The sequence below is a fragment of the Salvelinus fontinalis genome, chromosome 20 (genome assembly GCF_029448725.1).
Source record: "Salvelinus fontinalis isolate EN_2023a chromosome 20, ASM2944872v1, whole genome shotgun sequence".
Lineage (NCBI taxonomy): Eukaryota > Metazoa > Chordata > Actinopteri > Salmoniformes > Salmonidae > Salvelinus > Salvelinus fontinalis.
In genome coordinates, this window is record NC_074684.1 from 26,036,277 (window position 1) to 26,064,035 (window position 27,759).

Consider the following 27,759-nt stretch of genomic DNA (forward strand, 5'->3'; position numbering starts at 1 on the left):
TGTCATGTGGACATTTATTAAAAGTCTCCATTTACACTTCGTTTTACTCTCCTGCGCTTGACTTCCCCGCCACCTATACACACGACGATGACAGAATCTCTGACCCTAAAAATGAAGTCAGCAGGAGGAGGCATTTCGCTAATGGAGGTAGAGGAACGCGTCATGGAACAAGCGGAGGAGATTGACAGTCTGAGCGCTGCCATGGATCGCATTGTCCAGAATATGGACCGCTGGGAGAGACATGGAGCTTTTCCAGCACCTCCACCACCACCACCTGGAATTCCTTTGAACGCTTTTCCTCCTCCTGAACAGAACAGGATCCATTTATCCCTAACCACGGGATACAATGGAGATACTGCCAGCTGCCAGGGTTTTCTCCTAAAACTGAACTTGTATCTGGCCACAGTCTCTCCAGTACCATCAGACCGTGAGAAAAGTTCCGCCCTCGTCTCATGCCTCACCGGGAAAGCCCTGGAGTGGGCCAACGCTGTGTGTGGAGAGGATACGGCGTTGGACCATTTTGAGGAGTTCATCTGCCATTTCCGGAAGGTATTCGACCACCCATCCGAAGGCAGAGCAGCGGGTGAGCTCCTCTATCATCTGAGGCAGGGGACGAGGAGTGCTCAGGAGTTCGCTTTAGAGTTTAGGACTTTGGCTGCCAGCGCTGGATGGAGCGACAGGGCCCTGATCGACCACTACCATTGTAGTCTACGCGAGGACGTCCGTCGGGAGCTGGCCTGTAGAGACACCACCCTCAACTTCGACCAGCTGGTGGATATGTCCATCAGGCTGGACAACATGCTGGCTACTCGGGGACGTCTAGATCGGGGTCTGGTTGTTCCATCCTCCCGCACTCTCTCTCCCGAACCTATGGAATTGGGAGGGATGGTGCGCAGGGAGACCGGAGGGGGTACCCGCTCGAGCAACATCTATGATCGCAGAGATCACACTGCTGATCGGTGCCGGGTTGGTTCCTCTGGGAATAGAGAAGGCAGGCAGGGCACTCTGGCATCACCCCAGGTGAGTAGGCACCATACTCATCCAGAGCCCTCTGCTGCACTTATGTTTGTCTCTGTCACTTTTCCGGATTTTTCCCTGCATTCCCAGTATAAGGCGCTAGTAGATTCAGGCGCGGCTGGGAATTTCATTAATAAAAATTTAGCTCATAGTTTAGGGATTCCTATTGTTTCTGTGGATATGCCTTTCCCTATTCATGCCTTAGATAGTCGACCAATAGGGTCAGGGTTTATCAGGGAGGTCACCGCACCTTTGTCTATGATAACGCAGGAGGGTCACAAGGAGAAGATTAGCCTTTTCCTTATTGATTCCCCTGCGTATTCTGTGGTGCTAAGCCTACCCTGGTTAACTTATCATAACCCCACTGTTTCTTGGCCACAGAGGGCTCTCACGGGGTGGTCGCGAGAGTGCTCAGGTAGGTGTGTAGGGGTTTCCGTTGGTGCTACTACGGTGGAAAGTCCAGACCAGGTCTCCACCGTGCGCATTCCCCCAGAATATGCCGATTTGGCACTCGCCTTCTGTAAAAAGAAGGCGACTCAATTACCACCCCATCGACAGGGGGATTGTGCGATAGATCTCCTGGTAGATGCTGCATATCCCAGGAGTCACGTGTATCCCCTGTCGCAAGCGGAGACAGTAGCTATGGATACATATATCTCTGAATCCCTGCGTCAGGGGTTCATTCAGCCATCCATTTCACCCGCCTCTTCGAGTTTCTTTTTTGTGAAGAAGAAGGATGGCGGTTTACGCCCGTGCATTGATTATCGAGATCTTAATAAAATCACGGTAAAATATAGTTACCCGCTACCTTTGATCAATACAGTAATGGAGTCAATGCGCGGGGCCCGCTTCTTCACAAAATTGGATCTCAGGGGTGCGTACAATCTGGTGCGTATTAGGAGGGGTGATGAGTGGAAGACGGCATTTAGCACCACCTCAGGTCATTATGAGTACCTGGTCATGCCATATGGGTTGATGAATGCTCCATCAGTCTTCCAATCATTTGTAGATGAGATCTTCAGGGACCTGCACGGGCAGGGTGTAGTGGTGTATATCGATTATATTTTGATATACTCCGCTACACGCGCCGAGCATGTGTCCCTGGTGCGCAGGGTGCTTGGTCGCATGTTGGAGCATGATCTATATGTCAAGGCTGAGAAATGCTTGTTCTTCCAACAATCCATCTCCTTCCTAGGGCATCAGATTTCCACTTCAGGAGTGGAAATGGAGAGCGACCGCATTACAGCCGTGCGTAATTGGCCGACTCCAACCACGGTAAAGGAGGTGCAGCGTTTTTTAGGGTTTGCCAATTACTACCGGAGATTTATCCAGGGTTTTGGTAATGGGAGCTGCAACCTGACCTCACTGCTAAAGGGGGGACCGGTGCGCTTGCAGTGGTCGGCCGAGGCGAATAGGGCTTTTGGACAACTGAAGGCTCTGTTTACCTCGGCGCCTGTGTTGGCTCATCCGGATCCCTCTTTGCCATTCATAGTAGAGGTGGACGCATCCGAAGCTGGGATAGGAGCAGTGCTCTCTCAGCGTTCGGGTGTGCCACTGAAGCTTCGCCCCTGTGCTTTCTTTTCGAAGAAGCTCAGCCCGGCGGAGCGAAACTATGATGTGGGGGACCGAGAGCTGTTAGCTGTCGTAAAAGCCTTGAAGGTGTGGAGGCATTGGCTTGAGGGGTCTAATCACCCTTTTCTCATCTGGACTGACCACCGCAATCTGGAGTACATCCGGCAGGCGAAGAGACTAAATCCTCGCCAGGCAAGGTGGGCCATGTTTTTCACTCGTTTTGTGTTTACGCTTACTTACAGACCAGGCTCCCAGAACGTCAAGGCATTGTCTCGGCTGTATGACACAGAGGAGCGGCCCATGGATCCCACTCCCATACTCCCAGAGTCGTGTTTGGTGGCGCCAGTAGTGTGGGAGCTGGACGCGGACATTGAGCGGGCGTCACGTGCAGAGCCCTCTCCTCCTGCGTGTCCAGCTGGTCGTCTGTACGTTCCGTCTGCTGTCCGCGACCGATTGCTTTATTGGGCTCACACATCACCCTCCTCTGGTCATCCTGGGATAGGTCGGACGATGCGCTGTCTTGATGGGAGGTACTGGTGGCCCACTTTAGCTAAGGACGTGAGGATTTATGTTTCCTCCTGTTCGGTGTGCGCCCAGTGCAAGGCTCCTAGACACCTGCCTAGAGGTAAGCTTCTACCTTTACCCGTTCCTCAACGGCCGTGGTCGCACCTGTCAGTGGATTTTTTGACTGATCTTCCACCTTCACAGGGTTACACCACGATCCTGGTCGTTGTGGATCGGTTCTCTAAGTCCTGTCGTCTTCTCCCTTTGCCCGGTCTCCCTACGGCCTTACAAACTGCAGAGGCCCTGTTTACACATGTTTTCCGGCACTATGGGGTGCCTGAGGATATAGTGTCTGATCGGGGTCCCCAGTTCACGTCAAGGGTCTGGAAGGCGTTCATGGAACGTCTGGGGATCTCGGTTAGTCTTACCTCAGGTTTTCACCCCGAGAGTAATGGGCAGGTGGAGAGAGTTAACCAGGATGTGGGCAGGTTTCTGCGGTCCTATTGCCAGGACCGGCCGGGGGAGTGGGCGAAGTTCGTGCCCTGAGCAGAGATGGCCCAGAACTCGCTACATCACTCCTCCACTAACCTTACCCCTTTTCAATGTGTATTAGGGTATCAGCCGGTTCTGGCTCCTTGGCATCAGAGTCAGACCGAAGCTCCTGCGGTGGACAATTGGTTTCGGCACGCTGAGGAAACCTGGGAGGCAGCCCACGTCCACCTTCAGCGTGCCATAAAGCGCCAGAAAATTGGCGCAGACCGTCGCCGCAGTGAGGCCCGGTGTTCGTACCAGGAGACAGGGTCTGGCTCTCGACCCGAAACCTGCCCCTCCGCCTGCTCTGCCGGAAGCTGTGTCCGCGGTTTGTGGGGCCGTTTAAAGTCCTGAGGAGAGTGAACGAGGTATGTTATAGGTTACAACTGCCCACTAATTACCGTATTAACCCCTCGTTCCATGTGTCTCTCCTCAGGCCGGTGGTGGCTGGCCCGCTCCAGGAGGCTGAAGTACGTGAAGTTCCTCCACCTCCTCTAGACATCGAGGGGGTCCCGGCGTACTCTGTTCGATCCATTTTGGATTCGAGACGTCGGGCGAGGGGCCTTCAGTACCTCGTGGACTGGGAGGGGTACGGGCCGGAGGAGAGATGCTGGGTTCCGGTGGAGGACGTTTTAGATCCTTCCATGTTAAAAGAATTCCACCGCCTCCATCCGGATCGCCCTGCACCTCGCCCTCCGGGTCGTCCCTGAGGCCGGTGTCGACGCGCTGCTGGAGCCGCGCGTCGGGGGGGGGGGGGTAATGTCACGACTTCTGCCGAAGTCGTTGCCTCTCCTTGTTCGGGCGGTGTTCGGCGGTCGACGTCACCGGCCTTCTAGCCATCATCGATCCATTTTTCATTGGTTTTGTCTTGTCTACCCACACACCTGTTGTCAATCCCATTCATTACCTGTTGTGTATTTAACCCTCTGTTTCCCCTCATGTGTTTGTCAGAGATTGTTTTATGTCAAGTGTTTATTCTTGGTGTATAGGTGCGCGACGGGTCCTCGTACCCATGTTTATTTGATGTATGTATATTCTCGTGTTTGGAGCATGTCATGTGGACATTTATTAAAAGTCTCCATTTACACTTCGTTTTACTCTCCTGCGCCTGACTTCCCTGCCACCTATACACACGACGATGACATCCAGACCATGTTTTTCAAGGCAATCAATTATCATTTTTGTGAGACCTGCTGCATCTAAGCTTTCAGCTGACTGAAAGTGAAAAAAGCTTTCGTGGATGGCCCCGTTGTAATAGTACCTCACAACTAAAGACGTTTGTTCTTTTTTCTTTAAATCTTTGGTTTCATCTGCAATTACACTAAACTTCACTTTCTTTTTACTTATCTTATTATTTCACTTTGTACCATCTCAGCTAAGCCCTCAAGAACTTCGTTCTGGATTTGGTGTCTTGTGTACTTAGCATTGACACATGCATTCATCCTTTTCTCTATGAGAGGGTCATGCTTTGCTATTTCTTCTAAGATGGTCAAAAAAATGACCCTTGTTGTGAAAGTCGTCAGACTCTCGATGACCTCTCTGCGCTATATTTTGAGTGGCAGTTAATAGGAGCACATCTCCAATTGTTTTAATGTAGGTACAGTTTTCCTCCACTTTCTTTTTCCGGTCCTTATTTATGACATCTAACATTGAGTTGCTGTCAATAGCCCTTTTATGCTGATTCCAAGCATACATACATAGCAACCCAGAATCTTTAAACGGCACCTTTTTCCAGTTACAAAAACCTGACTGTGATGTGAAGGCTGATTCACGTGTATTGGGCAGAGACAAATGCCTACAGGCAAAACAATAAGTCGAATCTTGACTTACAGAATATTCAAGCCATGAATTGTCCTTATACCAGGAGCTGTTGAAAGCCCTTTTCCTAGTACCATGCTGAGTTCTGGGAAATGTTTTCAAACACGACTGTACAGGACCCTCTTCTCTGGATCTGGAAATGTCTGAAATACACGTTAAATAATGTGTAATATCTCTATGGAACGGCAAAATTAAGATTAGTCAATAATCTTAATTATTAATAATCAAGATTAGATACTAACAGCTGCTAACTAAAATGTGTAGTTTAAAGTATAGGCCTGGCCTACAATTGGGTCCTTCTGGTACAGCATATCTGGTGCTTGATGCAGTTGCGAGGGGCTCGATGACATCTCCTGGCAGCTCTGGCTCACTGTCTTGCTCAGAGTCAGAGTTGTCTGTGTCATCCCTTGATACATCAATTACATTAAAATAACACAATAACCATTAGTGTATAATAAAAATGGCACAGCCATCAAAACAAGAACACACATGAATCAACAACCATCATTTTAAAGTGAGGCTTAATCTGACAAAATCACATATTACAAACTGAAGCTAAACTTACATTCTGAACTAGGCATGTGACTGACTGTCTGGTAGATGCTCTGACCTGGTGGTGGTAGACTGGGTCCTTGTGAAGTCTGACCACACTCAGGTAGGGAGCTGCTCTGGGGTTCAGTAGTGATGCAAGGGCTGGGGTCTGTTTGCACCTGATTTGCCTGTTTGTGCTTCTTTAAAAAGAGGTCTGATATCTCTCACTTTCTTTTCATGTTTAATTGACCCTATGCAAAAATAAGACAGTCTATGGTTACATCTAAGCATCCAATTACCCACATTTTTGTCCAATCTCAATCTTAATTACAAATCACCCTTATCATAACTGGACCTTAAAATCAACTACCAGCCTAAGTTACAAGTCAGATCATAGCTAACGTTAGCCCTACTCTGCAGTAAGTAACTTAGCTAGCAATAATTTCTTACACCTTTACGATAGCAAACATGCTATCTGCAAATTGTGGTCATCTTTTGAGTAACGTTAACAGATTGATAATAACAGTTGTTCGTTTTGAGTTCAAGTACGAAAATCTAACTGAGTTAATGGATTTCAAATTGCTGAATGTTAACTTGCTGAACACTGACAGCTGTAGCCTAGTAGTTACCCCACATTACCTAAACATTGGTATACTGTAACTTACAACACTGCACTATATATGCGTTTATTACTAGCACAGATGTAAACATAATGTTAGGCTAAATTGGGAACCGATCTATTTTATCTGATTAACAGTCTGTTAATGGAGCCAAAGGTCTAACGTTAACTTACACATCGACTCAACTTTCGTAAAAGCTGTTCAGGAAACCCAAACCCGGTGCTAAACCTTAAAATTTACTACAAATATGATGCTTTCGCCAATCGCGAAAAAAGCTCGTGGAGCTATGGAAATATTATCTATTCTTCTTCTGTATGTTATTCTTATTCTTCTGTATCTCGCAACCAACTAGAGCCGGCTCTTGTAGGTGAACGTTGGGAGCCGGCTCGCATATGAGTAGAGCCAAATCTATTTATAAAAATATTTCAAAAATTATATATGAATAATCAAACAATTTAAATTAATATAATTAACTAATTCAAAGAACGAAAGAAGAAATAAAATAATATTGTAGCGACCCGCACAGACAGCTGTGTGTTATGTTACCCAGTGTTCCCGGGGTCCGACATGTCAATCAACCTGCTATCTGCCAATCACGGGAATGCCTAGAATGTTCTGATGCCGGGCATCCTGGTGGTTGGCGGAGTGGCGTGTTAGGGGGGCTGGGCAGGGGATGGAGCATTGGTTTTAAGACCAGGTTTAGCCATTGTTCTTTCTCTTACGTCTGGACTTCACAAGAGAAGGTCACGGTTGGTTTGTGGGCTACGGCCAAACAGTAGCCTGTGTAAAGTTGGGTTAATAAACCGTCAATTCGTAAACTCAACCCTCTGTCTGGACAATTGTTCCTTTATGATCTAGGCAGGTCATTACAATATAGCCATAAATGCTCAAGCGCACACACATTCGTTCTGACTGTCTGCTCAGACTAACAGTCTTACCTGTTCCTGTCAATTAGAAACGCAATGTCAATGCGTGAGGGAGGGCTGAGCCAAATCACTCAGTCACACACTTAGCAGCCGAGGAGAGTGAGGAAAGACAGCTGTGAAAACAACCGCTGGAAAATTAGTCGGAAGCACAGTAGCATTTGGATGCATTTCAATAATGTAGACAATGTTAGAGCACAATGTATAATTTGCCAAAACAAAATCTCATATAAAGCCGGTTCTACGCACAACCTACACCGGCAAATGCGAACTGTGCACCCATTTTTGAAGCTAGCTTGAGCGGAGCTTCGAGAAACTAACGGACCTGCTAGTGATAGTGGTGGAGCCAGCACCTCCACACGTGGAGATGTATCCACTCAGTCAAGTAGGCCTACTCCGCGACCCACAGCAACGCAGTCTTCTATGGACAAGTTTATCCCAAAGTCTATGTCTGTAGCAAACAATGCCAAATTGATATTGCATTGGCTAAAATGATTGCGTAGCAATAGGTCTAGCTGATTGAGTTGCGGCTGTCAGTGATAAGCATCTAAAATATGTGTGAAGATGTGTCAGAAGTAAAACTTAAAAGGTTGCAAAAGAAGAAGGGGAGGGATGTGTGGCGAAGTAATGGGTTTATCTCCAGAATATGTACTCAGCTCTCCAGAATGCGCTCAGATGTCTCCCGCAAATTATTGCACATTCATGGTTTCATTATGTGAATGTTTGCCCTTTGACCGTTTCTTTTTTTAGCAATTACCCATTGCATGTCACCAGTAGGCCTAGTAAATGTACAGTTAACCCCCCGCCATTTGCCAACATTCATTTCTGTTAAACGCACAGAAGTAGGCCTAACTGGCATGCTGAGTTCAAAAGTAGGAAAGTGCCAATTTGGCAATGTCTGATTTTTGATTTTCATAACTCACCACATCCATCACTAATAAGCTTAATTTCTCAGTAGTTTATTTTTCACCTCACACAGTAAGTCAACGAAGTCTGTTTTGTTTTTACATTCATTGCGAATGATAGTTCCTCAATATTTGAAAAATCTTTCCAACACTCCCAGCCTCGATAATCACCAAACCTCTGGTGTGAAATAATAAAATATCATGATCTGATGATTCCATATATCCAGTGGAAACTTCATAAAAGCAGCAGTCTGTCCTGAGCTCACTGGTGCTGGAAACCCTGAATAGGCTAATTGATACAATGTTGCAAGTTCGCTAGGGACAGCTCAAGTCAAGACAGATAGAAAGGGGTGCAGACAGGCAGAGTAGAGATATATGGGTAGATGGTACAACGAAAGCTTCCGGGATAAAGATCAAGTGCAGCAAGTAAGACAGGACATCGCTGACGGTCTTGAGAACATCAACAAGACCCTACTGCCTGGGAAGCTCAAGCTTTGGTGCCTACAGTTTGGACTTCTCCCCTGGGTAATGTGGCCACTCACCGTCTATGAGGTCCCAATAACAACAGTGGATAAGATGGAGCGAACCATTACCTCATACGTGAAGAAATGGCTGGGTGTCCCACGATGCCTGAGTAACATCGGCCTCTATGGCAAAGGGGTCCTTGAACTACCTCTTACAAGTCTAACGGAGGAGTACAAGTGCTCTAAAGTAAGACTTCAGATGACATTGAAGGACTCCAAAGACCAGACCATTAGCAAGGCTGCACCTCCCCTACAAACTGGACGGAAATGGACATCATCCAAGGCTGTGCAGCAAGCAACATCAGCCCTGAGACACCAAGACATTGTGGGGAATATCCAGCATGGAAGAGGAGGCTTTGGCCTGGCAGCAAGCAAACCAACGTTCCATAAGGCAACAACATCTGAACGCAGGAAGCTGGTGCGCAGACAGGAGGAAACTGCAAGAAGTGCAAAGGCTGTCTCTCTTGCTAAACAAGGGCAATGGACGCGGTGGGAAGGCTTGGAGAGGAGAAAGATCAACTGGAGTGAGCTTTGGCAAATGGAGGCAAGCAACATCAGCTTCACCATAAGAGCTGTTTATGATGTGCTTCCATCACCAAAAAACCTACATCAATGGTATGGCGAGGACCCGACCTGCCCCCTCTGCCCAGCTCCAGCGACTCTCAGGCATATAGTGACAGGTTGCAAGACCAGCCTCTCACAAGGCCACTACACCTGGAGGCACAATCAGGGTCTCAAGAGCCTGGCTGCAGCACTTGAGACCAATAGGAGTGCAACCAATTCATTACCTCCAAAAACAAGCAATCCCGTCAAAACAACAACATTCATCCGGGAGGGACAGAAAAGGCCCAAGCATCCTCCTACAAGGCCAGAAACTGGACACCTAGGCATGGCCCGGGACTGGAAGATGCTTGTCGATATTGGCCAGCAACTCATTTTTCCACCTGAGATTGCTTCTACCAACCTTAGGCCAGACATGGTACTCTGGTCCCCTTCACGAAAGGCTGTGTACATCATAAAGCTCACAGTCCCGTGGGAAAACTCTGTTGAAGAGGCCTACGAGCGTAAGAAACTGCATTACACAGAGTTGGCAGCAGACGCAACTCAGCCTGGCTGGAATGCAAAAGTCTGGCCAGTTGAAGTGGGATGCAGAGGATTTGTGGCTTCTTCCACCATCAGGTTGCTGAAAGAACTTGGAATCCATGGACAGGCTCTGCGGCAGACCGTAAGAGCAGTTTCTTAAGCAGCTGAAAGAGGCAGCCAGTGGATCTGGATCAAACGGAAGGACCCTTGCTGGGCTATAACTTCATGACCCCCCACCCCCACCTGAGAACCTAATTCAGATCCCTCCAACTTGAGGAGGGCATATGAGGTATGCGGTCAGCTGTAGGGCTGTTTCAGGGAAGAGGACGCCCCTGCCTTGCATAGTCCCGTGGGAAATCTTAATTGGGCATGGGACACAAGCTAAGGCTTGATCACCCTTTAGCTGGCCACCTTTGATGAGGGTGTTTAGTGATTAAAGGCCGAAACACCCACTGATTCGAAGGCACACTACTGAGGATGTGTCCCAAAATTGACATCTTAACCCAGTCTAAGAAATAAACCTCCCATGCCACTCTGTCAACATCACGGCAAATCTCATGTGAGTGCATACCATCTATTGGCACAATGGACAGTTTTAACATCTCGTCCCGTGTTTTATGATTCTATGTGATTGAAAGAACCCTCACTTATCAGGATAAACAAAAACGTTGTTATTGAAATTAAACTGTTCCACGAAAATGCGCATATAACAACAATCATAATTGACACGTAAAAATAGTAGGATAAATTGTAAGCTTCCACAAACTTGAAACTCACGATCTGCCTATGGTCTTTAATATTAACACCCGGGGTCTCGTGAAAAAATGTGTCCACCTATGGAAATCAAAGGCCCATCCAACTGATTTGCTCTAGCGGCCCTACTTGATTGTGGTCTAATTGGGTGGCCCAGCCTAACCGAAGCCTTTAGAGACCGTTTATGGTGTTTTGGGATCTTCGGCAGTTGTAGTGAAGATGCATCTTTAAAACACTTGTAAACCTAAACTACATCACTATCGGGAAACTGGGCCCTGAACAATCGAGAATAGGTCTACCACAACTGTTATTTACAAGAACAATAAAATTAAGTTGAATCCGATTTGCACATTCAGAAATGAGACCATCCTTTACAATGACCGGAGGACACCTTTTCAAACGTTCTGTTCTTGGTTAGTGATTAAGTAATAGCTTTATTCAACTTCTTCAAATCGTTTGAACGTACTGGAGAATTTAAATTTGGTTGGTGCTTTTGGTATTCATGGTTTGTGGGGAATGTAGTGCAAAAGCCCAACTATTGGATATGAACGAATGAAAACTGTATGGCAAATACACTACATATACCAGCACAACAATCGTTAATTGCGCATGCCCATTGGCTCAGAATTTGACGCCATGTTGGTTGTCATCAAGGAACGAATTTGTCAACGACACTGGCAGAAGGAAATACGTGTCCGAAATCTACTATCATCTGGTTGTATATAATAATTCACCTAAAAGGATTGACTAAATTCATTTCAACTAACATTCGGCCATTACAGGGTCTGCGATTTGGATGCAATTAAGACTCAGAGGCGAAACAACAACGCCATTTGTTTCTAACCTGAATTTTCCTTGAGGTAACGTTAGTCGGAAAAGAACGGCCCAGTCACTGGAACTCTGGTTGTTGTGCCCTCTGATAGCGAAAACCACAGCTTTCTCGTTTTTATAGCGAGAAGATATTGTAGACGGAATGGCTTGTGGGGCTACTTTGAAAAGGACTATGGATTTCGATCCATTGATTAACCAGGCGTCCCCCAAAAGGAGGAGATGCGCCCCAATGTCTCCAGCCGCTTACACCTCATCACCCCAGAAATATCTGCGTATGGAGCCCTCGCCATTTGGAGAAGTGTCGTCCAGACTCACAACCGGTTAGCAACATTTCATAGCTACTAGATTTGAGGCATGCATGGGAATTTATTCATGAAATGTGTTAAGGGAACCTTCGTGTGAAGTTAACTGACAAATCGTTAGCTGGCTTGGAAAACTCAATTGGCTCAACGTTACAACTAGTAACTTACCTACTGATAAGCTTGTAAACACTTTGTATGTGTTGTTGGCTAGCTTGTGGTTGCGACAGACATACTAACTGTCCATAACTGTTTGCTAGCTAGCCACCTAGCATGGCAGCTAGGTCGGTCATAAACCTTCAACCAACAAACTAAGCTAACTACTGTAGCTAACGTTAGCCTAGTTAGATATTTTAAATGAGCATCATTTTACATTTAGCTGAAACACTTTACCAGCAACATAGGATGATGCCATGTTACCATATTTTGTCATTATAATACTGTAACATGGCTAGGATTGGCACACCCCTTGTTTCAAATGGCTGTGCACAGGAACTGCCTCGGGAGGGCTTGGGATGGGGTTCTCATTTGCTAGGGAAGTGGCTAACTAAAGTTTTATTGCTTCTCTTCTCAAATTAAGGTCATATTGTGGTTAGTTACTTGAAGTATAACTACACTAACAATGTATATTACTAGAGTATGTTGTGCAAATGATATTTGGAATAATTGTTTAACTTGCCCTAACCAAATCTTGCCCTTGTTCTCCAATCTAGAGCAAATCCTGCACAATATCAAACAAGAGTACAAACGGATGCAGAAGCGAAGGCACCTGGAGAACAGCATTCAGCAGACAGAGGTCTGTTGTCCCCTGGAGTCACAACCGCATAGCTCCATCCTTAGTGGATCCAGTCTGCCAGGTATGTCCAGTCTGCTTTTACTCAGGAAGGACATCAGTAAGAATGAAGACATGTCTTAGGGTCTTCATCAACTGGATACCATTGGTTGTCCCACAACAATGTCTATCCCTTTTGTTAGCTTGCAGTTGTATGCCTCTTGGCGTCATTTAATGTCAGAATTATTTCAGGGTAAGTGGTTTTGAGAACGCTCCCTGATAATATACTCTCATTCGCCATACAGGTACGTCCTCTGGTGCTGTCTCCCCACCTAGAAAAGAGCAGCCTCTGTTTACCTTGAGACAGGTTGGGATGATCTGTGAACGACTGCTTAAAGAACGAGAGGAGAAGATAAGGGAAGATTATGATGAGATATTGACAACAAAACTAGCAGGTATGTCAGAGAAACTGTTTCTGTGACTTGTTTTCTGCAGAAGAATATATTGCGCAATCCATTTGTCTGACCTTTTGCTCTTTTTGCAGAGCAATATGATGCTTTCGTTAAGTTCACTCACGATCAGCTAATGCGGCGATTTGGAGAGCAACCTGCTAGCTGTGAGTAACAAACGTATTTTATCAGCGACATGCCTCCCCCTTGATAAACACCCCTATCAATTCTGTACCATGCTGAATGTTGACCTTCGTTTCCATTAATCTGTATTTATAGCTGCTTTCTCTCCCTCTCCAGATGTTTCCTGAGTGAAACCCCATGTTTGATGGAATACCAGTTTCCCCATTTTATTATTGCTGAAAACTCCCCAGCTGATTCTCTGCCAACTGTATTCTCCAGAGACTCAGTGGGTCTAGTTGAACTTGTAGCAGTGCCATATCTCCCCTGTGGCCACAGGCTGCCTCAAACTTCTGTCAGTGGCAACTACGTTCTCTTCGTCTGGAATTTGGGATGTGTCCCAGATGGCACACTATTTCCTGTATAGTGCACTACTTTTGATTAGTGCCCATATGGCTCTCGTCAAAATTAGTGCACTATAGAGGGAATAGGGTGCAATTTTGGATGAAGCCTTGGCCTGCTCCTGGCAACGCATATATGGACCTCAGCTACCTATTACTCTACTAGTGGCCTCTGTTGTTTTCATTGCTGTATTGATATTTATTCAGGGTTTTTTCTGATGCCTTTGTTAGTGACCTGCCATTCCCAGCTCTGCTAGCCTTGTCAAGCACAGACAATGAATAACAAGTTGGCATTATAGCCCAAACAGACTGGCACAGGCTATGACTCTTCTGCCACAGTTTTTGTTCCATAAATATGTTTGTTGCAAAGATGCCACATTTTTTAGCAAATCAACATGCATCTTTGCAGGGGGTGGTGGTCACTACAAAATAGTGGATAAACTAAGGAAGCTTCTGGCCTAGACTCCAGAAGAGGACATCCTGGCCTTTTATCAGTTGTGGTTAGATTGTACTGGTAAATGACCTATGTACATTATGTAGTTTTGCTTGACTTTTGTTCCATTTACTTATCTTTTAATTCGCTATGTAGATTAATGGACTTGGGTTGGGAAAAGCAAAATAATAAAAGCTATACATTAAAGGGTGTTCTGGTTTGACATTGTGGTATTTTTCATAAGAAAAAATGTAGTTGACATCTGGCAATGCATAATAGTTCAGTAACATTGCCATTAAAACATTGAGGGTCAACAAATGTATTTTGAATGTTCATTATAGATAATGAGTTACAACAACTTTCAAATAACATGAGATAGCTGTCTATATACATTTAGTACTGTGACAAGTGGAATGACTGACAAAAATTCATAACTATTGTCCATGACTAACAGCAGTAACAGTCAACAAAAACAGGTATTTATTTTCTATGCCTCAGCTCCACAAAATATTGAAGTATAAGTGTATTTTTAAATCCCTTCCCTTATGCTCCAGCATTAGTGATAAATTATTAAAGTTCCTTGCCTCGGGCAGGTCCAGCTCAGTGGTCAGGCAAGGCCATAAACTTTTAAGTTCTTCCAGGCCTCAAACAGTGATCAGTTTCTGCTTGGTATCCTTGTCTGCTCTTGGAAGCTTGGTGGTGTCTTGTTTTGGGAGTCCATACAGGTATATGGAGATGCACACCAGCATTGCTCCACTGGCAAAGTTAACAGCTGAAAGAAAAGATGGTTACTGAAAACCTGCAATGGACTATAAATTCACTCACAGCCAAAATATGTTGGTCAGATTCTATTTTTATACGATATATTAACACTTGAGTGTCAAAGCCCAGTGTCTGAACAGTAACTCATGATAGTCCCTACCCACAGAGATCTGATTGATCAACTCACTTATCTGTAGCCCAAACAGAGCGACAGATGCCACAGTAGAGAGAACGATGGCGGCTGCAGCAGAGAAGCCTTTCATGATATTGTCTGTGTACTTCACCACCACTGATGTGTACAAACCACCCACACTGGCCAGAACTGGAAGGATAAAATAACAAATGTAACTTCAATGTACAAGACAAATTCAGGTTAGGAAAATAAAAAACGATTTATAATAAACATCCCCAGGCATGGTAGAAAAGCAAGAAAACCTTAATTGCATAAAAATCTGCCTTGCTTGCTCTTTGGGGTTTTAGGATGGGTATCTATATAGCACTTTGTGAAAACTGCTGCTGAAAAAAACCAAACCATGATTGTGTTTATGTATCAAGCTTGAAATTTGACTCACAAACTACAAAGCACACCCAAGGCGTGTAACCGTAGAAGAAGCCTTTCTGTATAACCTGAGTACCCTCAGTCATGTAAACACCAGCGAGGGTGACCACGATGCCAGACAGGTACATCTGGATGTTCCGCACCCATAGAGATGTGTCTGAGCTCTTCAGGACTTTCTCAAAGTACACACCTGTTCAAACACAAAGTGACACCATTAAATATAACCTGCCATTACCGTCATAAATGATGTTATGGATTATTAAAGGTATGAAGAAAAAAATGAAGATACATTACCTGCAAATCCGGAGCAGAATACAGCGACAGCAATGGCCATGAACCCCCAAAAAGGGTTCTGCTCAACCTAATAAGATTAGAACATGTGTAACATCCTTATCAAATCCTTGGATTCTAAAAAAGCCATTATGAACCCTGAATGCTGATTGGCTTTTATGAAATCATATACCACAGGTATGACAAAACAAATATTTTTACTGTTCTAATTATGTTGGTAACCAATTTATAATAGCAATAAGGCACCTCAGGGGTTTGTGGTATATGGCCAATATACTATGGCTAAGGGTTGTATCTAGGCCTTCCGCGTTGCATCGTGCATAAGAAAAGCCCTTAGCCATGGTATAACTGCCATACAGCGTATTCAGAAAGTATTCAGATCCCTTCACTCTTTCCACATTGCACATTTGTGGCCTGCTGGAGGTCATTTTGCAAGGCTCTGGCAGTGCTCCTCCTGCTCAAAGGCGGAGGTAGCGGTCCTGCTGCTGGGTTGTTGCCCTCCTACGGCCTCCTCCACGTCTCCTGTTGTACTGACCTGTCTCCTGGTAGAGCCTCCATGCTCTGGACACTACGCTGACAGACACAGCAAACCTTCTTGCCACAGCTCGCATTGATGTGCCATCCTGGATGAGCTGCACTACCTGAGCCACTTGTGTGGGTTGTAGACTCCGTCTCATGCTACCACTAGAGTGAGAGCACCGCCAGCATTCAAAAGTGACCAAATCATCAGCCAGGAAGCATAGGAACTGAGAAGTGGTCTGTGGTCACCACCTGCAGAATCACTCCATTATTGAGGGTGTCTTGCTAATTGCATTTAATTTCCACCTTTTGTCTATTCCATTTGCACAACAGCATGTGAAATTTATTGTCAATCAGTGTTGCTTCCTAAGTGGACAGTTTGATTTCACAGAAGTGTGATTGACTTGGAGTTACATTGTGTTGTTTAAGTGTTCTCTTTATTTTTTTGAGCAGTGTATTTTTAAACCTGCATATTTAGCTAAAAGAAATCCAGGTTAGCAGGCAATATTAACCAGGTGAAATTGTGTCATTTCTCTTGCGTTCATTGCACGCAGAGTCAGGGTATATGCAACAGTTTGGGCTCTTTGCGAACTAATTTGCCAGAACTTTACGTAATTATGACAACATTGAAGGTTGTGCAATGTAACAGGAATATTTAGACTCATGGATGCCACCCGTTAGATAAAATACGGAACGGAATAAACGTTTTGTTTTCGAGGTGATAGTTTCCAGATTAGTCAAAGGTATATGGTTTAGAGAGAAATAGTCGACGCGTTATAATTCCTGTAATAACTTGCGGCTGAATTTGAAAGGGGTTCCTTCGTTATTTTACTGTTCATGTCTTCCATAGAGAATGTCTTGATCTACTTCAAATAAGGTCTGTGTTTCGTGCAGGCTTAAAACGCCTCGACGTTTTGATACCCGTGTAAATCTCACTAGGATAAGGTAACGTTTGTCAACATATTTTCATAAATCCACTCTACAATTTGTTTTATCTTCGCTTATATTTAGCCAATATTGATCAGAGTTACCTTGTCCTATGGATATCTACACAGTTATAAAATTGGCACGGTGATGTAAGCCTACACGAAACACAGACCTTATTTTAAGTGAATCTAAAAATATCCTATGGAATAAATGAAGGAACCGCTTTTCAGATTTTGCTCGGTGTCATGGGAATTATGACTCGCACTTTGGTTGTCAATTCTTACCATGCCCATTATTAAAATAGGATTTCCTGCATTTAGATATTAAAGTTTGTTTTCAACATTCATCACAGGTAACTTAAACTCTATTTTTATTCAAACAGTTGAGAGTATTTGTCTCCTAAGCAGACTCTTCATTGTCACTTCAGAGCTGTGTGTGTATTTATGTATTATATTAAGTTAAAATAAAAGTGTTCATTGTTCATTCAGTATTGTTGCAATTGTCATTATTACAAAAATGTGTGTATGATATATATATATATATATATATATATATATATATATATATATATATATATATATATATATATATATATATAACATCTAAATAAATCGGCCGATTAATCGGTATCGGCATTGAAAAATCATAATCGGTCGACCTCTAATCCAGACCCTTTGCTATACTGTTTCCATTGATCATCCTTGAGATGTTTCTACAACTTGGAGTCCACCTGTGGTAAATTCAATTGATTGGACATGATTTGGAAAGTCTATCTGTATAAGATCCCACAGTTGACAGTGCATGTCAGAGAAAAAACCAAGCCATGAGGTCAAACGAATTGAGCTCCAAGACAGGATTGTCTTGAGGCACAGATCTGGGGAAGGGTACCACTAAATGTCTGCAGCATTGAAGGTCCCCTAAAACACAGTGGGCTCCACCATTCTTAAAATGGAAGCCGTTTGGAACCACCAAGACTCTTCCTAGAGCTGGCACCCAGCCAAACTGAGCAATCGGGGGAGAAGGGCCTTGGTCAGGGAGGTGACCAAGAACCTGATGGTCACTCTGACAAAGCTCCAGACTTCCTCTGTGGAGATGGGAGAACCTTCCAGAAGGACAACCATCTCTGCAGAACTCCACCAATCAGGCCTTTATAGTAGAGTAGCCAGACGGAAGCCACTCCTCAGTGAAAGGCACATGACAGCCCGCTTGGAGTTTGCCAAAAGGCACATAAAGGACTCTTAAACCATGTGGAACAAGATTCTCTGGTCTGATGAAACCAAGATTGAACTCTTTGTCCTGAATGCCAAGCGTCACATCTGGAGGAAACTTGGCACCATCCCTGCGGTGAAGCATGGTGGTGGCAGCATCATACTGTGGGAATATTTTTCAGCGGCAGGGACTGGGAGTCTAGTCAGGATCGAGGGAAAGATGAACGGAACAAAGTACAGAGAGATCCTTGATGAAAACCTGCTCCAGAGCGCTCAGGACCTCAGTCTGGGGTGAAGGTTTACTTCCAACAGGACAACGACCCTAAGCACACAGCCAAGACAACGCAGGAGTGTCAATGTCTCAATGTCTCAATGTCATTGAGTGGCCCAGTCAGAGCTGGACTTGAACCCAATCTAACATCTCTGGAGAGACCTGAAAATAGCTGTGCAGCGACGCTCCCCATCCAACCTGACAGAGCTTGAGAGGATCTGCAGAGAAGAATGGGAGAAACTCCCCAAATACAGGTGTGCCAAGCTTGTAGCGTCATACCAAAGAAGACTCGAGGGTGTAATCACTGCCAAAGGCGCTTCAACAAAGTACTGAGTAAAGGGTCAGATTTTCTTCCTTTTTATCAACTTGCAAACATTTCTAAAAACCTGTTTTTGCTTTGTCATTATGGGGTATTGTGTAGACTGAGAAAAAACAAACAATTTAATACATTTTTGAATAAGGCTGTAACGTAACAAAATATGGAAAAAGTGAAGGGGTCTGAATACTTTCCAAAAGCACTGTATACCACACCCCCTCGTGCCTTATTGTTTAATTAGAACATCATCAATGAACCAGCATACACTTGACATGCCCATTGGCTAGGTCTCCCTTGTACAATAAGTCTTCTGACCTCAAATGGGTGTTTTTAGATAAATGCAGGTTAAATTTAAAAAAAAAGAATGCTAGACAAATACCAAGGGTACCTGGACTTTAGTGGCCTCTGCAGGTTTCCACTGGACCAAAGCAACACCCCCACACAGCATGCAGACAGACAACCACTGCAGCCTGCTGAGAGAGCGATTCAGCATTAGGACCATGCATAGGGCTGTGCACGGGATCTTCAACTGATAGGTCACCTTGGTAGGGAGATGCAGTGGAACAGTGAGCATATGTACCAGGAAGGAAGTATACAAGTCAATTATTAATGTGCAGTTTTCTGAAGAAATCATTTAATTTCAAGTTAATACCTGATACACAGCTGCATCAAGATTGCTCAGGGCAATGAAGGCCATGTTATTCTGAATCGCATAGACCACAGAGGGAACACTCAGTTTCAGCAGCTCTTTTGGACTCTGAAACACATGTTCAACTATGGATGCTTTTAACCTGCCAAAGCTGCCAGCTTCTCTGCAAGGTGAAAATTAAGACAAACATATACAAAAGTTGAGCAACTGGGGCATTAATTCTTTCAACAAAATACTCAATACAAGGCAGGGATTGACATTTAAGGTCTGAAAGGCACTCGCCTATCGGGCAAGTCAGGAGTATTCTTTGTTTGCTCGAAGATTATGATCAGTTTAATTAACGTAGCTATTTTCACCTACACACAGGAGGAACAACAAATACGACTACTGGAATTCTTTGCATGTTGGTAATCAGTGAAAAAATATATATATATATATATAATCTGCCTAATGGGGCTACCAGAGGGTAGGCTCAACTTGCAACTGCTCAGGTCACTTGCCCGGGCAATATGGCAAACCATAATGTCAATCCCTTCAAGGGTATTCTATATATTTATTCAAGGCTGAGACCACTTGGATAGCAATCACTTGTTTAGTTTACACATGGATTAGGAACATTATTTGGTCTGTCATGAAAACACAGGATATAGAATAGATGGCAAAGCTGGGCCCTAGATAAAGCCTACTTACTTGGTCAACATCCCAAGGCTCAAGAACAATTTAATAACCTCTGTGACGCATACTGCTGTTGTAGAGAAGTACATAGCTGTTGATGATATTGTCCTTGTGTATCGTAACACCACAGTGTAAGTTGCTGCCACCATTGTCATCACTGACAGACAGTACACCTTGAACACCACACTCACTGGCTCTGTGGAGAGAGGACAGAGAGTCTTGACAGCAGAAAGTGTAAAGTTGACAGCAAGTAGGTCAGTGAGGCAAGAAACCAGAAATCACACATACTAGGCATGTTCACACTGCACCTTAGCCCAGGGCTAAGAGCCTGCTTAGTCCTGGGCTAAGGGAGATTTTAGCCTGGGCTAAGTGAGTGTTCACACTTGAACATTCTAAAATGGGCTAGCTGGCCCTGCTCAGGAGCAAGGTTAGCACTGACTTTTCGGGGCTAGCCCCAGAAACATGATGCAAAAATAGCCAGTGTGACAAGGGGTCAGAACAACTCATTTTCATTGTCCAATCAGAAAAGCTGCACTTAATTTGCATATGCTTGTGATGCGTTCTGTAGCTATTTTGATAAGTAAATGTATATCCTTTCATCCTTCCATCTGAGGACAAAAACCTGACAAAAAAAACAATACTTTCATCTGTGAAAATACATTGGTTGCTATGGCCAACAAAAACAGGTGTTATGCAGGCTGGCTAACATCTCACATAGGCAGCTAGCCAACTGAAGCAGCAAACTCCCAAGTATGGGTAGCAGGCGAGTGGGTGTGTTGAAAGTCTCCCAACTCTACAGCTGGAAGGGCAGCAAATGCTCAATTTCACCTGTGTGAAATTAGCCACAGTAAGGAAGTCACAATAGTGGAATTTGGGTTTTGCATTCAAAACGAAAGTCCCCCATTGAAAGTGATGCACACCTTTATTTAACTAGGGAAGTCAGTTAAGAACAAATTCTTATTTACAATGACAGCCTACCCCGGCCAAACCTGGACGACGCTGGGCCAATTGTGCGCCGCCCTATGGGACTCCAATCACGGCCGGATGTAATACAGCCTGGATACGAACCAGGGACTGTAGTGACGCCTCTTGCACTGAGATGCAGTGCCTTAAACAGCTGCACCACGCAGGAGCCTTCCAAACAGTAGTATCAAGCCATATTTGGACTAGATATGGCTAAAAAAATCCAAAATGAAATACAATTGATAACAGATAAAAACTTCAAATCCCCACATCTGCATTGGGGGCATACTATACAGCTTATACTAGAGATTGTGCACCCATAAAATGGAGTATCAGCCTACTCGGTGACACCCACAGAACACAACTATGTAGAGGTTACAAAAATATTAGCATCTTAGCTCTTACAGTGCAACTCTAAAACCAGTGCGTAATTAACCACATTAAGCCTATAATACGTGTCGACTGTTGAACTCATATTGGACAGTAGAGCCTAAGCTAGAGATTGTTCACCCATGAAATGGGGTATCGGTCTATATAAGTGACACCCACAGGACATAACTGTGAAGAGTTTTCACAAATATTAGCGTCAATGCACTTATTGGGGGGACTTTGAAACCGGTGTGAAACTAGCCACATTAAGTTCACCACTCAACCAACAGTGTATTGAAAATTCATCTTGCAATGTACAGCCTTACCTATGGATCTTAGGTCCACGGTTATCAGCCTACTCAGTGACAGTATTTAAGATACCCAATAATAACAAATTGCAACAGAAATGTTTTATTCAGTATTTATTTAAAGAAACAACTTTCCAGAGGGAAGTCAAAAACAGTAACTAATTTGAGCCAATATAGGAGAAACTGACAAATTCTTCCCTGATCTCTTTTTAATAAGACAACCGAGCAAGCTCCTGGAAAATACACAAATCAACATACGCCCATGAAATGTAGAATAAAGTAGATTGAAGAATAACAGTTCAACCATCAGGGCTGCCCCCACCTGCTCTTTACGAGCTGCAGGCTGTTCGAGATTTTGTTCTGACCAGATTCTAATACTCTTGGTAATGTTGAGCAGTTGATTAGTAAAAAAATCAGTGTGGTAGAATGGTGACTGAACAGGACATCCACCTCCCTCTCACACTGACCCTCAAGGGTGATCCTGGGGCTGCAGATAACAGCACTGTTCACTTCACCCTGTAACCATATGGATATTTTAGGTTTCGCATTGATTACTATATACTTTAACACATGCACACTTAAACATATATTGATGACATTTCTACCAATAACAGTACATAACATACCCTGCGGGTTGCCTGAAAGTACTTATTTGCCTCCACATGGCTGAACTGATGGAGTGACAGCCACTGGGCGTCCAACCTTGCCTCTGCCCCCATGCTGAAATAATTGAGGTATTAGACACCTATAATTTGTGGTCTGGATAGTGCACATGCAGAGAAAATAAGGAACAATCACATTAAAATCTAACATCTTACACTGTGGATCACAAGGCCAGCCATTGGAGGAGCAGGTGGGGCTGCAAGAGGGGGTCCTGATGGGGGTGCACTAGAAGTAGTTGTCCTGGAGATCTGGCCAATCTTGCCTCCACCCCCATCCTGAAATGAATGCATTAGACACTTCATTTGACTGGACTATGCATAAATGCAGATTTTTTGTTGTTGAAAAAAGTGATGATTAAAATGAGAAGTTATCTTCTTACACTTTAAATCCCAGCAGAAGTAGGCCTAGTAGCAGCCATGCACCGCAGTCCCTCAAACGAAGTGTCTGATCAGCGTGGCCAAAATTGCAATCCCATAATCATCACTCAGGTGTACTTTATTGTGGGACCAGGGGAACCAGTGGGAAGGCACAAGTCACACCTAGCTCCCATGCTTGGTCTTCATACTCCAATGCCAGCTACTACTGGTACTTTGGTTCCTTTACGACGTCAATGCGACGTGGGAAGTAATGTACAAAGACCTGCAAATAATTACAAGTAACATTCCAGGGTTTTAGTCCTTTGCAAAACATGGTCGTGGAAATTGTGATTTTCACTTACGTCATGCCTTTATGCTACTAGTAATGGTAATTAAGGATTTACTCAGTCCACTTCAACAGAGCAGCATGGAGGAGTTCTTTAAACCTTTTCCCTGCCTGATCGATGGATGGATTGTCTGTAAAGTTGTTTACCAGGAACTAAGAGACAGACAATGGCAGGGACAAGGCCTTGTGGTAACACAATCCCACAAACATCTACCTCCAGATGTGGAGCTCTGGCTCCAGGAGAGTGGACATGAAGCCAAAAGTCAGGTCAGCATGACCTGTGCTACCAGCTCGGTTTGACATGGGCACAATATCATCCACTAAGGCACAAAGATTAGAATTACCGACCACCAGGACAAACTAAGGAAAGAAAGTTTTTGTAACAATAAACATTTTAGAAATACATATCCTCAAACTAAATTAAGATTGTGGACTGTAGGTGATGCTGTAAAATACAAATAATAAGGGGGGAATAAAACTCAACTATTAAACCAAGGAACATGAAATAAGGATTTCTCTTCTGTATTGCTAGTATGTCCATTTTTTTAAGCATTTAAACAGTTATGCAAATTAAACCAATTCTTACCTCTTTACCCAAGATCTCTCAGCCACGGCAAGTGGGACTTGTGGCACTTGGGGTGTGGGTTGTGTGGTGATTGGGGCCTATTGTTAGCTCTATGGCGGGAACCATATGCATACATGAAGTCTTGCATGACTGAAAAATGAAATGTCATTAAACATGATTTTGGGCCACATATCACTGACTACATGTCATATCAAGCTTTACCGCTTGCCCTATAATAAGAGCAGTATTTTGATTTCAGTAACAATTTTCTTACACGAATAAAAATAAATATTTTGAATGGGAATGTTACAATATATTGTTGAACATACTCTATAGGCATATCAAAGTTCCAGAGTTGGATCTCTGCTAGTTTTAAAGTAATGCCAATTTCTCTCTATAAAATGGACCATAGTAGGCAATCACAGCCCTCCTTTTACGTGTATCGTTGCACATCCTGCAAATCACCAACAGAGGGTGCCAAATACTGTAGGCCTGTACATTTTGAATGACTAATAACAAAGAAACAAACTATTGATAACTGTCTACTTGAACAGAGTAAAACTGTAAATGAAGGTAAATTAGAGAGCCTATGGAACTGTAATACATGTAACGCAGTGAGATCCTCATCTCACTTAAATATTGAATTTAGGCCTCAGTGTTGGGGTCAATTTGAGAAATTATATTCCAATGCAATAATTTAAGAGGTAGACTTATCTATTTCCATTTACTTCTAAATAAGCGGACAAGGAGAAGCTATTTATGTCAAGTTCTCTCCAATTTGTAAATTCAAATCACTTCCTGAATTGACTGACTTCAATTCACATTGACCCCAACTCATGTCACTATTGGAGCTACAAACATAAGCATTTCGCTACACCCGCAATAACATCTGCTAAATGTGTATGTGACCAATAAAATTTGATGTAGGCCTATTAAATTAACAACATAGGCAAACATACAAAGAGTACTAGTAACAACAAAATTGACCAATAACAAAAGCACTGTATTGACACCCTTCATACCTGATAAAGCAATGAGGCCTCTCTCCAATAATTGAGATCAAGCTGAAAGTTGAATCGCCAAGCTGAGTCGACCAAAGTGTGTGTAAATGTTGTCCCATTTCTCTGGTTAAGGGGATATGACACCCCTCCCATTTTACAGGTAGGCCTATCAAATTAGAGATTGGAAGGGAGGTTGTGTAACTGGAGGAGCAAAAATTAAAGTCCAACTTCATTCTCCTTTTCACTTGATTTACTTAAAAAGGCACATCTCAATCGTGGTCCAGGTATCCTCATGACATGGCACAAATGGGGGGGCTTCCTCTTTTGTTCCTCAAGCAAAGGGTGAGGTCGATGACATTAGCAGGCACCATCAGACCAACTCTGTGAATGCCCTGGCCAATTCTTTGAAGTCTGCAGTTGTGCCTAAAAAAAATGTAAACAGTATTTTGCTTACATGTTTTTTTACTCTTTAGTGTGTACTTTAATGTATTTATACTTATATCAGGCCAAGCGATTGACTTTATGCATTTTGGGCACATGTCAAGGCGGGAGTTGGGCTGATTTAAATGTGTAAAGCTGGATCACCATTAGGATAATATAGGTAATGAACAACTATGCCAGTCCATCATGGATTATTGTCTTTGAAGCAGTTCGTCTTTCAAATAAAATTAGCTAAGACGCTAATATTTGTTTACAAACTCTACAGTTGTGTTCTGTGAGTGTCACCGAGTAGCATACCTTGTCCCGGACCTGCTGTTTTTCGACTAACGCAAATTCCACTATTGTGGCTAGTTTCACACAGGTCTCAATTTCCGTCGATTTTCATTAATTTATTCTGTTGACATTTATCTAGATATTACCATCCATGATAATATTGTTACATGCTTTTGCCTGGATCAGAAAAGTTGATGTCTCGGCCGTGAACAGCATTCTCTGTGCAGGGGCAAGATCACATTTCTAAAGTGAAACCTTGTTTCCGAGGTCAGAGAGAGGCAGCAATGTCCTCAAACATTCACAAAATGCTATGCTAACAGCAAGGGGACCTAATATGCTAATAAATGCCTTACATGTAACAAATGGTCGCGTGGCTGAGAGATTGTTGGTCGCATCAGCAAGTTGTGTTTGTCCGGTTGCCCAGGGCTTTGGAATACAAGTGTGAATCCAGGGATAAAGCTTAACAATGCAGTTTGAAAAGGGCTAATGTGGACGGCCACTTATTGACGTGATTCTTTATTTTCTGAATTCGTTTACAAAAACAATCTATGCAGCCGGGCGATTTTGGTTTAGCAAGAACCACCTTGCTAAATCTGCACCTGGCTAACTAGCTACATAGCATTTGCGCTTCCACGATTCAGACGATGACTCTTTTCCGTCCGCAACATAAAACACACTTTAACTTGCTAGCAAATAAATTCATACCCAAGAATATTACTTATTTAAACGCTAGCTTGCTGCGTTTAGTTTCGAAACATTAGAGACTAGCTAGCTATCTAACGTTAGCATTGTAAGTAGCTAAGAATTGCAAATTTCACTTACCGTTAGCCATGGTTAGCTAACTTGATTGTTATGGTGCGTTGTAAAATGAATGGGTATTTAACGTTGAATAACAAACGAACCAGACTTCAAACCATTGTCATCTGTCTGCATCTAAGATGCATCCAGCTGCAGTCCCGGAGCCGAGCCGCCTGTCTGTAAACCAGCCTGTCACCAAACGTATCACAAATAGAACAATGAGACTGATTTTTCACCGGATGTATAAATGTCAAGCATTCGCTTGATGTTCGTCAATGAAATAATGGCAGTCCGCAAACCAACGTTACATGTGCATGCCGACAACTTTTTTTTGATTTTATCTTTATTTAACTAGACAAGTCAGTTAAGAACGAATTCTTATTTACAATGACGGCCTAACCCCGACAACGCTGGACCAATTGTGCACCGCCCTATGTGACCGCACATCAAATTCAGGAACTTAAACACCTGCTCCCGTGTGCCCACTAACTGGGTCCTTGGATCCATCTGTGAAATGTAGCAATGAGATGCTCAACCTCACAGCCTTTCAACCTTACCCAAAATGCTAATGACAATTTTTACGGCATATATCCAAAGGCATCTCACCTGCCTCCACTAGCAAGGCACATACAGATGTTGATTTAAACGCACCAATACATATCCTTAAAGCTATTTACTGGATTCTGTCCAGTTTCTGAAGCCAAGTCTTCGCCACTGTTCCATAAACTATACACCTGCAATCAATTGTCGTCCTGATCAGAGCTCTATAAATATCCATTAACGATTGTCTATCAGCACCCCATTCGTAACCAGAGACCAAGCGCATAAGATTCACCACCTTCTTACACTTTGTTTCAACATGTATGACATGACCTTTCCATATATATATCACTCATTGAACCATAGACCCAACTATTTGTACTTAGAAATCCTCCCCCATAGGCTGTCCATACAGAAACACCTGTATATTATCAGCAACTTTCTTCTTCGAGAAGAACATACAATTGTCACCACTGCCAATTTAAAATCACAGTCAATCGACAATCTTTCATCATCCACTGTAGCTTGTTGAATAGATTTGATCACGAGAGACATTCCTTCCCCTCTTCCAAATAGCTCCATCATCAGCATATAGGGAAGCCCCAATACCCCTACCTACATTCGAAAACACATCGTTAATCCTAATGTTGAACAAAATAGGACTGATAGCACTGCATTGAGGAATATCATTGTCAACTCCATAGGCATCAGATAAAATTGATCCTATTTTAACTTGAAGAGCAATTAAATAAGGCGGCCAAAACCCAGTTATATAATCTCCCACCAATACCAAGTCTTTCCATATTAAATCAGTAGGCCTTCTCTCCACATAGCGTCATAAGCCTTTTCAATGTCAAAAAAGACAGTAGACAT

General features: G+C 43.6%; 3 protein-coding genes across 5 annotated transcripts in view; 1 reads left to right on the forward strand and 2 right to left on the reverse strand.

The window, feature by feature from the left end:
- Positions 1–11,403: 11,403 nt before the first annotated feature.
- Positions 11,404–14,298, forward strand: LOC129817584 (akirin-2-like). The gene is made up of 5 exons (XM_055872986.1): positions 11,404–11,932; positions 12,625–12,768; positions 12,989–13,138; positions 13,228–13,299; positions 13,433–14,298. The coding sequence occupies exons 1-5, from the start codon at positions 11,755–11,757 to the stop codon at positions 13,441–13,443; spliced, it is 555 nt and encodes a 184-aa protein (XP_055728961.1). The 5' UTR covers positions 11,404–11,754; the 3' UTR covers positions 13,444–14,298.
- Positions 14,299–14,389: 91 nt separating this feature from the next.
- On the reverse strand, positions 14,390–26,790 carry LOC129817583 (CMP-sialic acid transporter-like). 3 transcript variants are annotated; one of them, XM_055872984.1, is made up of 14 exons: positions 26,371–26,790; positions 24,856–25,257; positions 23,855–23,983; positions 22,946–23,205; positions 22,722–22,841; positions 22,530–22,623; positions 22,371–22,419; positions 20,279–20,459; positions 19,592–19,751; positions 19,328–19,480; positions 15,702–15,768; positions 15,421–15,597; positions 15,036–15,170; positions 14,390–14,858 (listed from the first exon to the last, which is right to left on the reverse strand). In XM_055872984.1, the coding sequence occupies exons 6-14, from the start codon at positions 22,620–22,622 to the stop codon at positions 14,731–14,733; spliced, it is 1,143 nt and encodes a 380-aa protein (XP_055728959.1). In that variant the 5' UTR covers position 22,623; positions 22,722–22,841; positions 22,946–23,205; positions 23,855–23,983; positions 24,856–25,257; positions 26,371–26,790; the 3' UTR covers positions 14,390–14,730. The 3 variants fall into 3 exon arrangements, with proteins under 3 accessions (XP_055728959.1, XP_055728958.1, XP_055728960.1); XM_055872983.1 differs by lacking the exon at positions 24,856–25,257 and having other exon boundaries at positions 22,946–23,983; XM_055872985.1 differs by lacking the exons at positions 22,371–22,419; positions 22,530–22,623; positions 22,722–22,841; ... (1 more) ...; positions 23,855–23,983; positions 24,856–25,257 and having other exon boundaries at positions 26,371–26,786.
- LOC129817582 (cilia- and flagella-associated protein 206-like) overlaps positions 20,372–27,759 on the reverse strand; it is a 41,354-nt gene continuing 33,966 nt past the window's right edge. The window contains exon 13 of the mRNA XM_055872982.1: positions 20,372–20,459. Within this exon, the coding sequence (XP_055728957.1) occupies positions 20,451–20,459 (9 nt within the window). The 3' untranslated portion in view covers positions 20,372–20,450. The remainder of the gene's footprint in view (positions 20,460–27,759) is intronic.

Bases quoted from the DNA above. Each gene is read 5' to 3' on its own strand.
- LOC129817584 (XM_055872986.1), top strand. From the start codon at position 11,755: ATGGCTTGTGGGGCTACTTTGAAAAGGACTATGGATTTCGATCCATTG. The intron at 11,933-12,624 runs GTTAGCAACATT...TCTCCAATCTAG, and splicing joins GTCGTCCAGACTCACAACCG to AGCAAATCCTGCACAATATC. The intron at 12,769-12,988 runs GTATGTCCAGTC...TTCGCCATACAG, and splicing joins TAGTGGATCCAGTCTGCCAG to GTACGTCCTCTGGTGCTGTC.
- LOC129817583 (XM_055872983.1), bottom strand. From the start codon at position 22,622: ATGGGGGCAGAGGCAAGGTTGGACGCCCAGTGGCTGTCACTCCATCAG. The intron at 19,752-20,278 runs GTAAGTAGGCTT...TTCACCTTGCAG, and splicing joins AGCCTTGGGATGTTGACCAA to AGAAGCTGGCAGCTTTGGCA. The intron at 19,481-19,591 runs GTATTAACTTGA...CTCCCTACCAAG, and splicing joins TTGATGCAGCTGTGTATCAG to GTGACCTATCAGTTGAAGAT.